The sequence below is a fragment of the Schistocerca nitens genome, chromosome 5 (genome assembly GCF_023898315.1).
Source record: "Schistocerca nitens isolate TAMUIC-IGC-003100 chromosome 5, iqSchNite1.1, whole genome shotgun sequence".
In the NCBI taxonomy this organism is placed as follows: Eukaryota; Metazoa; Arthropoda; class Insecta; order Orthoptera; family Acrididae; genus Schistocerca; species Schistocerca nitens.
Window position 1 is genome coordinate 356,730,306 of NC_064618.1, and position 12,673 is coordinate 356,742,978.

At 38.6% G+C, this 12,673-nt stretch overlaps 1 protein-coding gene across 2 annotated transcripts in view; it reads left to right on the plus strand.

Moving 5' to 3' along the window:
- The first annotated feature begins 1,342 nt into the window (after positions 1-1,342).
- The window catches only part of LOC126259882 (gamma-tubulin complex component 4), a 173,634-nt gene continuing 162,303 nt past the window's right edge, over positions 1,343-12,673 (plus strand). For both annotated transcript variants that reach the window (XM_049956952.1, XM_049956953.1), the window contains exon 1: positions 1,343-1,541. In XM_049956952.1, coding sequence (XP_049812909.1) covers positions 1,473-1,541 — 69 coding nt within the window. In that variant the 5' untranslated portion in view covers positions 1,343-1,472. The remainder of the gene's footprint in view (positions 1,542-12,673) is intronic.

A 12,673-nucleotide genomic window follows, 5' to 3' on the forward strand; every position in this document is an offset into this window, starting at 1 on the left:
GTGACTGAGGAATATAGGAAACGTGTATGGATTGCAATACCTTATTTAACGTGGCAGATAGGCAACCACAGCAGCAGCTGAAGGAAAAACCATATAGCTGCGGTAATAAAAGAACGAAAGCAATAAAACTGTTTCCCAACACACAAGAAACCAGTTCCATACCACAATAGTTGCTTCACCTGAGCCATAAACTGGAAGAATCTTCAACTAACTCACTTTGGAAACAAAAGTAATTACATTTACAAATATTTTATGTATTAGAAAGCCGAGTGAATTGTAAGACTTGCGAAATATTAGGCTCCTTACAATGTAGTTATGTGTCAAGGAAATAAGAGCAAAAAAATATTTTCTTCTCATGTATGAAATGTATGTTTATATTTTGTCGTTTTCAGCGGAGTAAGCTGCAGTTATACACATATTCGAAAGTATTTCTTCATCATTAAGTTGAAGCTTATTTTACTGAATCAGAGAGATTCGGCTGTTTTTATATCTATTTCCTGATCATTAATTTCTGTTAATAATTAGCTGATGCTTGGAACGCAAAAACGTAATAACTCTTTCGCTGAATAACTAGAAAAATAATTAAAAACAAATTTTAATCTTACGTCTACTTTCTCGCCGCTTGAGGCGGTAGTGTTGTACCAACTGGCAGACGTTAACAATTTTCACAGTAGTGAGTGTCGAGACCGTAAATGAGAGACTGTGTTTGACACGCTTATTTCTGCAAACTACGTCTAAGTTAATATGAAATGACGTACGCGAAAATACCCAGAGCTTCAATTGGTGCCAACTTAACTGGACATGAACGCACTTCTGTTTATAACTAACCGGGGAATAAATGGGGTTGTGCAACGTGCTGTCAAAGTTAATCCGTTAACCCCTGGATTTAGCTCGAGATTGTAGAACCGGCCCTATTTGTTTTATAATATGTTTCGTGTGGTTAAACCATTTGAAACTTATGTTTAAAATCATAGCGGGAAATCTGTAATACAGTTTATATGGTAATTCTCTTACACTAAAGAAAATTAAAATCTCCTTTAAACTGTTCATATTTCTGTATAGAGGATGTTCCGCTGTTACTTCTATCTGAAACCGGTCCCACACTCTTGAGGAGTGGGTTCACACGAGCGTCTTTTGAGCACTCTACTTAAAGTCGCTCTAGTTAAAGTCGTTTCTCAAAACGTATTCAAAGTGCCCCCCCCCCCCCTGCCCATCCGCACACACATACACGCACAATATTTTTGCATGTTCTTTTGCCACTGGTATATTGGCGTCATTAATTTATATCATCGCCCATGACTTAGGCGAAAAGTAACAACTTTGACATGAGCAAAGAGGTTATTGCTACGCAAGAGTTAGGGAAATTTGAATGTCGTAATTTCACATCGAATTTAGCGATATGGGGTTGGGTGGGCGTCAAATATGCATGCATTCGATTTAAAACGTTTTTTGAAGTTTCAAACAGTAACAAAATGTTACACGAGGTGTTAATGGCACTTGCTGGTTATCCAAGCTCGGTGTTTACAGAAGTAGGCGGAAAGGTAAGAATAAAAGAAAAGACCCGTCTAGTTCATGAAAATGTGTTCCTGACAAGTGTCGAAACACAGGATCCTGCCGTACTATGCGGTTTCCTTTGTTTATCATAAGTAGCATATTGATTGATACCTGTTCAGCACTGTTTTGTTGACGAACAGGTCTTCCGCAAATTTACCGAAAGAGCTCAGATGTGTTTGACTTCATACGATGTGCGGTGATAGAAACGTTCTCGACACGTCCCACTGTTACATGTGTATACATAGTGAAATATACATACGTGAATGCACCTACAGAAGTCTAGGGCGTTCAACGCTATCTCCTTCCCCCAAACGACTCCAAATCTTGGTTGAGGTGACAAGACTGATCAGTAGCGATACACCGAAGATGTTGAATGACTCTCCTTGTGTTCACATTGAAGTACTTTCAAATACGAACTTGAGTCATAAAAGGGATTGAAAGTACTTAAGACTAAAACACTTATAAAACCAAATCAGCTGAGCATGGGTCTATTTTCATACGGTAAAGAAGCTAAGGTGTGTGGATGTAATTTTTGTTCTTTTACGAATCGTTACTTGCGCGTATGTAGTTTAGTTTTTCTAAAATTTAGTTGCTAAAGTGTGTTATTCAACGTGCGATTACTCTGATAGGGGGCACACAGTTGTTGATGCCCCACTTTGAACTATTCCCCACAGCAAGTTTTACAATTTGGATTGAAAGTCGAAGTTCTGGTGCGAATGACAATTTGGTTTTACGTTTATTTACACCCTGTGACATAGATGTTACAGGTCTGGTACATGGTTTACCTGGCAGTCATAGTTGGATGTTATCAGAAAGTAATTCTGGCCCAATTGCATTAGGTTGTAATGGGGATATACTGTATTTTTCAATAATAACAAGTGAGGGAGTCAAAGTATTTAAAGAACATTACTTCAAAGTGTTAGGAAGCATATAGCCCAGTGGAAAAATTTAATTGTTTTGAAAAATTATTCGTGTAGCACTTGGTATACTGTTTTCACCAGAAACAGGTAAGGGGGAAATTAAAAGCGAGCAGAGGTGAAGTGAGAGTAATGTGAGACTGTAGAGTATCTGGTACCAGCAGGAGTAACCTCCACCTAACTGGTAGCAAAAGTTGAAACCAAAATTTAAAACCATATTACCACATATGTTGAACAATCTTCCAGCCTGTTAACGAAGAAACAAGACACCTGGTATACACAAAACAGGAAATGAAACAGTTCAAGTATTATGCAAAAACAAGTTGGAACATTATTAGCTGAGAAACAGGTAAATACAGATAGCTGCACGAGATTTGGTTCCAAGGCTATACTTCAATGACTGAACATTTACCTCTCTTGCCACTATCTACTTACTTCCCCACAGTGGGTGTGAACAATGCTCATGTTAAAAAATCAAGAAATACGGGTACACTAAATTTATTCCAGTGGACACTATTTGCACATTGTCAACTATTGGTTTGGGGAAGGGGGGGGGGGGGAGGGAGTAATTGCGGTCACTGTGGAATCCACAAATTGTCACTAAATATCAATAATTGTTGTTATTACGCTGTCTCTAGGAGGGTTTTAAGAATTTTGTCCTGACGTTATGGACTACACTGGAGTGTTTGTCAGTTAATAAAGAAGGTATCTCATTCTCGCAGATGTAAATATATAACAATTAACATACAGAATTGCATGTAACCTCAGATGTTTCAAAAGTTTTTAAGAACATTGCCTACAAAAAGAGTACTGACTCTATTTTATAGCATAAATTGTTAACTGCCTTTTGGTTTTCATTTTTGTGAAGGATTATAGACAGATAGTCATGTGTGATCTCTAAAGCAGAATCCTTGCAGAACTAAACACCAAAGACAATCCTACATGTATATTCTGTGACATTTATCATGGCGTTCTGTTCTGGGCTTCTGTGAAATTCTATGAGGAAAACTGAAGTGTTTTGGCATTAACAGAATTTTGAGATCAGTTACCAATGCAATACTGCACCAGGGTCAACAGAAGCATCCCATTCCACCCATCTTCTTCGACCCATGACGTAATGGTGTTGTGGTGTGTGTTGCCTTCATGGCGTGGAGTTTTTGAGTCAGTTGTGTTTGTAGATTTTGTGTTGTTGTATTTGATGGTGCCCCGAGGTGGTGGATGTGGGCATGTATTGCCAAAGGCTTTTTTTGGTAAGTACTTTTTGTTTTGGTTTTATTCTATAATAATTGTGATATTTTGTGTGTTGTACATTAATGGTAGGTCGGTTGTGTTTTAATTGGTGTAGTGAATATGGGGTATTTGGGTTTTTGAGTTGGGGTCTTGGTTCCATTGTTCAGAGTTGTAGATGTTGGTTTCCTGATATCAATAGCTGCGGCTGAGCTATGTAGGTCAAGGGAATGTGCAATTTCTGTGGTTTTGTTGGTGTAGCACAATACTATAAATTAATTTTTATTGTGTTATTTCTTGTGGAATGGTGCTGTGTTTTTTTAGTGTTCTATATTTAACTTGTTCCTGCCCTAAACCCCCAATTTTCTGAGGTTGTCCAGTTAGGTTCACAGTGAACACTTAGTGCATAGTGGAGCAATCACTCTGTTGTAGAAATAACTAAAAAGCCAAGATTGCTTAAATACTGTTTACTGGATAATCGGTTTCAACACACTAAAGGTGCCATCATCTTCACAGATCCGATGATGGCACGTTTAGTGTGTTGAAACTGGTTATCCTGTAAACAGTATTTAAGCGATCTTGGCTTTTGAGTTATCCCTGTTAGTTTCATTTTATGTTTGGAGTGAGACATTGTTGTTTTAATTTTTGTTTGTGTGTGTGTGTGTGTGTGTGTGTGTGTGTGTGTAGTGACATTATTGTCATCATTTTATATAGCCATTTGCGCCATATTGATGACGACATGGATCAAAGCAGATGGGTGGAATTGGATGCTTCTGTAATGAGCCTCAAGAAATGATCAATGGATGATGTCACCACCACCATAGAAATAAAAAAAAATGAAATAAAGACATCGACAAACTATTGGGAGGAGTGGAGAGGGAGCGGTGTAGATGTTCTTGTTATTGATCTTGTCAGTCATATTAAAAATTTGGAAATGTCAGATCACAACATGAAATTGGTGTTTTCATTAGAGATGTAAATATAACTATGGGATCCAACTTCCAGCCAGTCGCCTTCCAACATAATCTAAGCCTTGTGCCCCACTACAGATCAGTCTGTCACTACTTCTTCCCCTCAGAGGGAAACATTCCACGTGGGAAAAATATATCTAAAAACAAAGATTCTGTAACTTACCAAACAAAAGTGTTTCTACATTTATAGAGACAATAACAAACACACACACACACACACACACACACACACATATATCCATCCGCACATATACAGATACCAGCGGATATAGATTGTTTTTAGATATATTTTTCCCCACGTGGAATGTTTCCCTCTATTATATGACATATTATTTGAGAGATCTACAGCTGAAGAACAGAAACTGAAATCATTCAGATGCCATCTGTCTAACATCACTGTGATGTCACACTTCACAGTATATACCAATGGCTCATGATGTTCACTAGACTCAGCATTTTTCTTGCGTGGGTAGAGTCTGACCTTTTCAACATAAAACAGAAGTTCATAATGTCTAACTTCATCAGACATTATAGTAAAATGAGAGTAGATGGACATAAAATATGGAACTCCAAATGAGTTATTGGTGCTAAATATGGACATTAATGATTATACACTAGATACAACACAGTATGTAATATTCTTTTTAGTGTAGCTGCATAACAAGTTGGAACTGAGTCAATACACAGGCAGACAAATCAAGCAAATTAGTTTGGCTTATTTTACATCTAGAGATATTTATCATTGGCCTCCTCCCATGAAATGTTGACCTTGCCAAAGAGGGATGGCTTGCATGCCTCAACTATAGACATGAATGTATCATTGGTCCAACTACAATGCAGGGCTGCCTGTAGAGAGGACAGACTAACTCGTGGTTCCTGAAAAGGCGTGGCAGCCTTTCCAGTACGTGCAGTGGTAACAGTCTGGATAATTAATGGAACATTAGCTAACAAGGTCTTGTTGTGCTGGTACTGTGAATGGCTGAAAGCAAGGGGAACTTAGAAACAGTTTTTGAAGGTGTTGTAAAGCTCTGTTAAATGATGATAGCATCTTCTTTGGTAAAATATTCCGGAGGTGAAATAGTTCTCAGTTTGGATCTTGGTGGGGACCACTCAGGAGAATTTCGTCGTCATGAGAAACAAAACTGGTATTCTACCAATCATAGTGTGGAATATTAGATAACTTAATTGGATAAGTAGATTAGCTAATGTCAAAAAGGAAATGAATAGATGTAACTTATATATAGTGAGAATTAGTAAAGTGTGGCAATAGGAAGAACAGATCTTCTGGTCAGGTTAGTTAAGTGTTATTGGTGCAAAATCAAATAGAGGTAATGCAGGAGTAGGCCTAATAATAAATAACAAAATAGAAATGTGGATAAGTTGTTATGAATAGCATTGTGAATACGTTATCATAGCCAAGATAGACATAAAGGCAACACCTAGCACAGTATTAGAAGTTTGTATGCCAGCTAGCTGTACAGACAACAAAGATACTGAAAGAATGTATGCTGTGATAAAAACAAATTATTCAGATGGTTAAAGGGGATCAATTCAAATGAAGTGGTCCAATGAAAATTAAGTTGGTTGCTTGACCATTTATAAATATTGTAATTTTTTTTACATGTGATTACCTATAATTGAGAAGTTCAAAACAGTTTTTAAAAAATATTTTACCTTTCACCTTTACTGAATGGCGGCCATTTTCATTTGTAAGTATGCGACGTTGTTTCAGTTTAGAAATGTTAGCAAAAATATGAATATCTCTGCACTGGGTTAAGTTACAACATTGCAATTGACATGATTGTTTTTAGAAAAGTGTCCTCTACAACATTGTCTATTACACAAAATACCCTAAATTCAAAAATAACAATTCAAAATGACCTCCAAAGTTTGGTATCCAAATTTTCAAAAATCCACTTTTTAGGCCCAAAAATAACAAACAAGGAGTGATTTATGAGAGTCTGTGTTTTTCCTATAGTTACATATCATACAGTACTAGCATCATATAGAGCAGGAACACTTACAAATGTTTTCTTAATTTTTATGAATTTTTGAAATTTGAAAATTTTCATTTTTTGTAAAGTTTGGGGTTAGTTATCTTAGGTGGGACTGAATATAAAAACATGATTTTTGCACAGTTTGTACACTTATATGATAGCAACGTACTGTAAAAATTTCAACACTGATATCTGACTGTGAACAAAGATATGAATTTTTGAAAATGAGGAGATAATTCACATTACTCTACAACTGATCTTATGTCTGTTGCCTATTCATGTGTGATATTGGCAGGATATAATCAATTATGATTGAAGTAAGATACTGAATTATATACAAAAAGTGGAAACATAACTGAAATTAACATTTATATTATTTTGACATACTTAAAATAAATATTTTCAATTAACATTCTTCGAGCTGCGACTGTTCCTAAACCTGGTGGTGAATGTTAAGAACACTTATTTCTTCAGACACTTTCTGTGATATAGAATAAGACCTCCCAGTTGCTGTGGCAAGTTCAAGCACTGAATGTTTCCTTAAAACATTTTTCATTCGTATCCAAACTTTGTCACTTGTAGATTTCTTGAATGATGTTCTTGGGCCAGCAGGGTGGTAAAAATGCACAAAAACATTATTGTTTTCCAAACTTATTCTTTCAACCTCTGCAAGCCATCACTGTTCATCATACACACATGCTACTATGTCATTCAACATTAAATACAGAGATGTAATTTTACTGACACAATGATCCTCATAAATTTCAGTTTCTGATGTTACATAGCTTCGAACTAAGTTGTCTGCTATGCCAAGGAATTTGTGGGAATGCCTTGTTCCTTTTATTGCTATACAGTTTTCAAATCTTGTTTGAAGCATTGTTTTCATATGCAGAACCACTTCGTCTTTCTTGCTCAGAAAATAGGCAATGTCTTTAATATTATCCTTACAAAAGACATACATGTCCTGTACCATGAGAATTTAGTCTATGGTTGGTCTTTGTAGGCTGGCTTTACTTACTTCACATTTTGTTGTACCTCCTACTCCATCACATGCATCTTTACCATGGCAAGATGCAAAAGAGTGCCATTCAGCCTCCAACCCAAACTCTACTGTGTGGTTGCACAGATTTGAAAAATTCTTTTTGTTCTTATATTGACTACCACTTCCATCTGAAAAGTATATCAGCTTCTCAACCTTAGGAAAATTTTCTTTGATTTAATTTATTACATACTTTTGAAACACATGTACAGCCAAAGTGTTGTGCTCCAAATAGTCGCTTAGAATGCAAATTGAAGAACTGCGAACTTCATTTTTCTCATTTTTGAAGTAGAAAATAAATGGATGCGCTGTTGCCTGGTAATTGACCCAGTGGTACCCTTGTATTGCGTCCTGAATCACAAATGTAAAATTTTCTGCAAAATCAGCTAGCACTCTGCATTCAGTTTCATGAAGTTGTGCTTTTTTGTCCTTCAAAAACTTACTTTGGATTTTAGAAACATAGCGGTGACTTGAGTTTAAGTTATCAATTAAAGATTCCAAGTACTCTTCCTGAGATTTAACCACTGTTATCATTTCTGCACTGTCAGTTGTGACCCACTGTTTGAAGTTAATACTGTCTGGCATTTCCTCATCATATTCGTGAAACAGTTCAATAGCAGTTACCTTACTAGGGCATTTATTACACAAACTCATCATGCAGTCATAATTGTTAGTGTCACAGCCCATTAAATCTGTAACTCTTTGCAGTTAAGAACACTGAGTTTTGCATGTGCAATCATCAGTTTGACATTTTGATGATATAAACAAACACATACAGAGTGTGTCCCTGAGGATCCAACCAAAATACACCACTTAGGGCCGAGGTCACAAAATTTTGACCTTCCAATTTTGCATTCAGGATGAGAACTTTTGAAAGCTACATAAAGTGCATTTAAATTTGACAGCACTAGTCGTTTCTGCTTTGTTACTTTAACTCCATTTATAACAACTCTTTTACTATCTTTGCTACCTTGGCACATCCTACTGTTTCCATCATCTTCAAAAAACTGCTGGATCTTTATAATTGTTTCTCCACTTACACCTACTCCTTTCGTCTTTCCTAAAACTGGAAGAATGCCCCCTGCAGGTTCGGGGGTAAGAATAGGCCCGAGGTATTCCTGCTTGTCGTAAGAGGCGACTAAAAGGAATCTTGAATGTTTCGGCCCGTATGTGATGGTCCCCACTTGGGTTTGCCCACCATATTTCAAAATTATTCCGAAGAGCGAGCCAATTGGGGAAGGGCGCCTTACTTGCTGCATTGTGTCCATCGTGCATTGAGACCTTTAGCCAGCTTATGAATGAATGATGAATTCAAGGTTTTTTCTAACAAATATGCTTCAGTAATAATTAATAAAGTAGTAACATACGTGTATAGAATTAATGTTAGGATTGAACGTCTAACCTTGGATGAAAGGGCTAACAAGAAGATATTTGAGGATCAAGGTGCTCTTGAAAAAGTTCGTAAAGCGTGTACTAATAAAATTGGTGCATTTGATCTCAATCCCGAACGTTCTGCAGGTGTTCCATGGCGTAAATATAGTAGGAGGAATAGATTTAAGTTTGTAACATATTCTAAACCTGAAACAAGTGCAGATATATCGAAAGTTAAATCATGGACAGATCTGGAAACTCAATGTAAAGCTAAGAATCGTTTGTTTCAAGGTACTAATCCATTTTTTATTGGTCTTCAAATTGCTGGGGATGAACCTGAGAAAACTGATAATGTACAGAGTGAAGTGAAATATGTAACATATGTTGTAAGAAATAGTGTATATGACATTTTGTAAGAGGAAAGGTACTGTTACTTTCTGAATAAAGGTTATTGTTTACAACTAATGTCTGCGTTGGAGTTTTTTTATGCCAACTGGGACCATATCCGAAATTGCCCGGACAACTTGCACCTGGCTTTCCTAGTTCCCAACAATCAACAGAGGATTGGTGAATTGCAATTAATGGGCTCGCTGCAGTGATGGACATGTCTGTCTCAGCTCCCTTGTATGCTGACAACTTCTGCCTATACTTTAGCTCCACTGGTATTGCAGCTGCTGAATGGCAGTTGCAGGGCACTATCGACAAGGTGCAGTCTTGGGCTGTAGCGCATGGCTTCCAGTTTTCGGCTGCCAAGACCTGCGTTATGCATTTCTGCTGGTGACGCACTGTTCACCCTGAGCCAAGGCTTTATCTTGACAGCGAACCTCTTGCTGTGGTGGAGACGCATCGGTTTTTGGGATTGGTTTTTGATACCCGGTTGACTTGACTGCCTCATGTTCGGCATCTTAAACAGACATGCTGATGGCACCTTAATGCTCTTCGTTGCTTGAGTCACACCAGCTGGGGTGCAGGCATTATTTCAGTCCCTTCTAGATTATGGGAGCCTGGCTCACGGTTTGGCATCCCCTTCTGCATTGCGATTGCTGGACCCCATCCTTCACAGCGGGATCTGACTCGCCACTGGAGCTTTCTGGACAAGCCCTGCTAACAGCATACTTGTGGAGGCATGTGTCCCTCCATTGCAGTTCTGGCGCCAGCAGTTACTGGCCGCTTATGCTACACACATTTGTAGCTTTCCCGGGCATCCCAATTATCGTCTCCTGTTCTCTCAGGGGGTCGTCCATCTTCCGGAACAGTGGCCCTGGTCAGAGTGTACAATTGCAGTTTACGTCCGAGCTCTTTTCTCTGGACTTGAGGTTTTCCCTCTTCCACCTCTTTTCCGGGCCCCTCTGCGTATATCCCTGTGGTGTGTGCCCCGCCCATGCTTTCGGCTCGATTTGGCACAGGGCCTGAAGGACTCGGTCCCTCCTGAGGCCCTCCGCCACCGCTTTCTTTCAATCCTTGCTGCATTTCAAGGCTCTGACGTTGTCTATACTGACAGTTTGATGGTTGCTGGCCGTGTAGGCTATGCTCTTACTCTAGGGGATCATTATGAACAACTCTCATTGCCAGCTGGTTGCAGTGTTTTCACTGCCGAACTGGTCACCATCTCTCGCGCCCTAGAGTATATCTGCTCCTGCTCGGGTGAGTCCTTCATTATCTGTAGTGACACTCTGAGTGGTTTACGAGCTATCGACCAGTGTTTCCCTTGCTCTCGTCTGGTGATGGCTATCCAGGAGTCCCTCCATAGTCTTACCCGTTGTGGCCACTCTGTGGTCTTTGTGTGGATCCCAGGTCATGTCGGCATCCTGGGAAATGAATTTGTTGACACGCTGACCAAACAGGCTGTCGGTGCACCAGCCTTGGAGATTGGCCTTTCGGAGAGTGACCTCAGGTCAGTTTTGCGGCAGAAAGTACTTCGCACCTGGGGTGAAGAATGGCGCACCCTTCCTTCACCCAACAAACTTCGGGCCATTAAGGAGGCTACAGGTGTGTGGCGCTCCTCCTTGCGGGTCTCTCACAAGGACTCTGTTGTCCTCTGCCGGCTGCGCATTGGCCACACCTAGATAACACAGCTATTTATTGCGTTGCGAGGACCCACCTTTATGTCGCTGCGGGTCAGCTTTGATGGTGGTTCACATCTTGTTGGACTGCCCGCTTTTAACTCTGCTCAGGCAGACGATTGCGTTGGCTGATACACTTCCTGCACTTATCAGATGATGTTGTGATGGCAGATTTAGTTTAGAGTTTTATTCGTGCAGGACGTTTTTATCGCTTGATCTAAGTGTTTGTCCTTTTTTTGTGTTGAGTCTGGCCTTTGGCCTACGATTTTAGACTGGGGTTTTTAGTGCGTTTCTTGGTTGTCTTTAGTGTGTTTCTTGGTGGTTGGCTTTTCTTTTTTTGTTTCTATGGTCGGCAAACCACTGTTACATACAGTGTGATTTTAATTCTTTTTTTCTGGTTTCTGTCTGTCTTTCTTGTCCTGTGTCGTCTCTTGTCATCTCCATTGTCTGTTCTTATTCTTTGTGGGTGTTTCAAGTTCATCGAAAAAGGGACCGATGGCCCTAGTAGTCTGGTCCCTTCAATCCCACAAACCAACCAACCTGGAAGAATGCCTTGCTCTTTCACAAATTTTTTGGGTTAGTTTAACCAAATGATGAGAAATCACAAACTATTTTTTCTCTGGACCGTGAATCAGGGAGCAAACTTAAAATTTTAACTTTTTCCTCTTTAGATGTTACTGCACATTTGATTTTTAATTTCTCTATTAAGCTCAAATATTCAGTGTCAGATGATGCTGGTGGTATCTGTATTATTAAAGCATGATTCCAAGTCTTTTCTAATTTTGTCTGAAATTTGTTGTACCTTACTTTCAGTAGCTGCTTTTCTTTTTCTGCTAATTAATTTTGTTATTTGCGAAGCATGACATAATACATATAACTTAGAACAAACAAAATCCAGTATGCTAACAGCTTCCTCATTAGGAATATAAATGTTATTTAAAGGTTACATGATTCTGGTTCTGGAGTCACAACAAATATTTTCGAGTAACAATTTGGGCACAGGGAATTTCCAGGAATCACATTACGTTTCACTTGGGAAGCTTTCACTCTCACATAGCAAGGACAAATGTTCAAGTTTCATTTCCCTCAAACCTTTAGTAATAGGCTTTTTATGAACTTTAAGTGGATCACAGCTCTTTCTTCCAAAAATGTGGTTGTACTTCAGAATATATTTCTTCTCATGATACTCACACACCAACATTACAGGAGAACCGAAATTTAAACAAAGTTTGTCTAACTTCATCAAAGTCATTGACATATTTCAAGTTTTTTTGAAACTGAACCGTAAACTGTTTTATGACACACTTCACTTGCTATCTGTCCAACAGAGCACTGTTCATCCATGTTATTGCATTCCAGTTACTCTCAAAACTAATTACAAATTACACACAGAACAAAGCACATAACACATTCTACACTCTCGATGAAGTATGTACATCCACTCTAACAGAGGTTTCATTACAGACTGACTACAACAGTGCCACATCCAGCAATAATGTTCTTCTTTATTGACAATAAACCTAAACGTAAATGG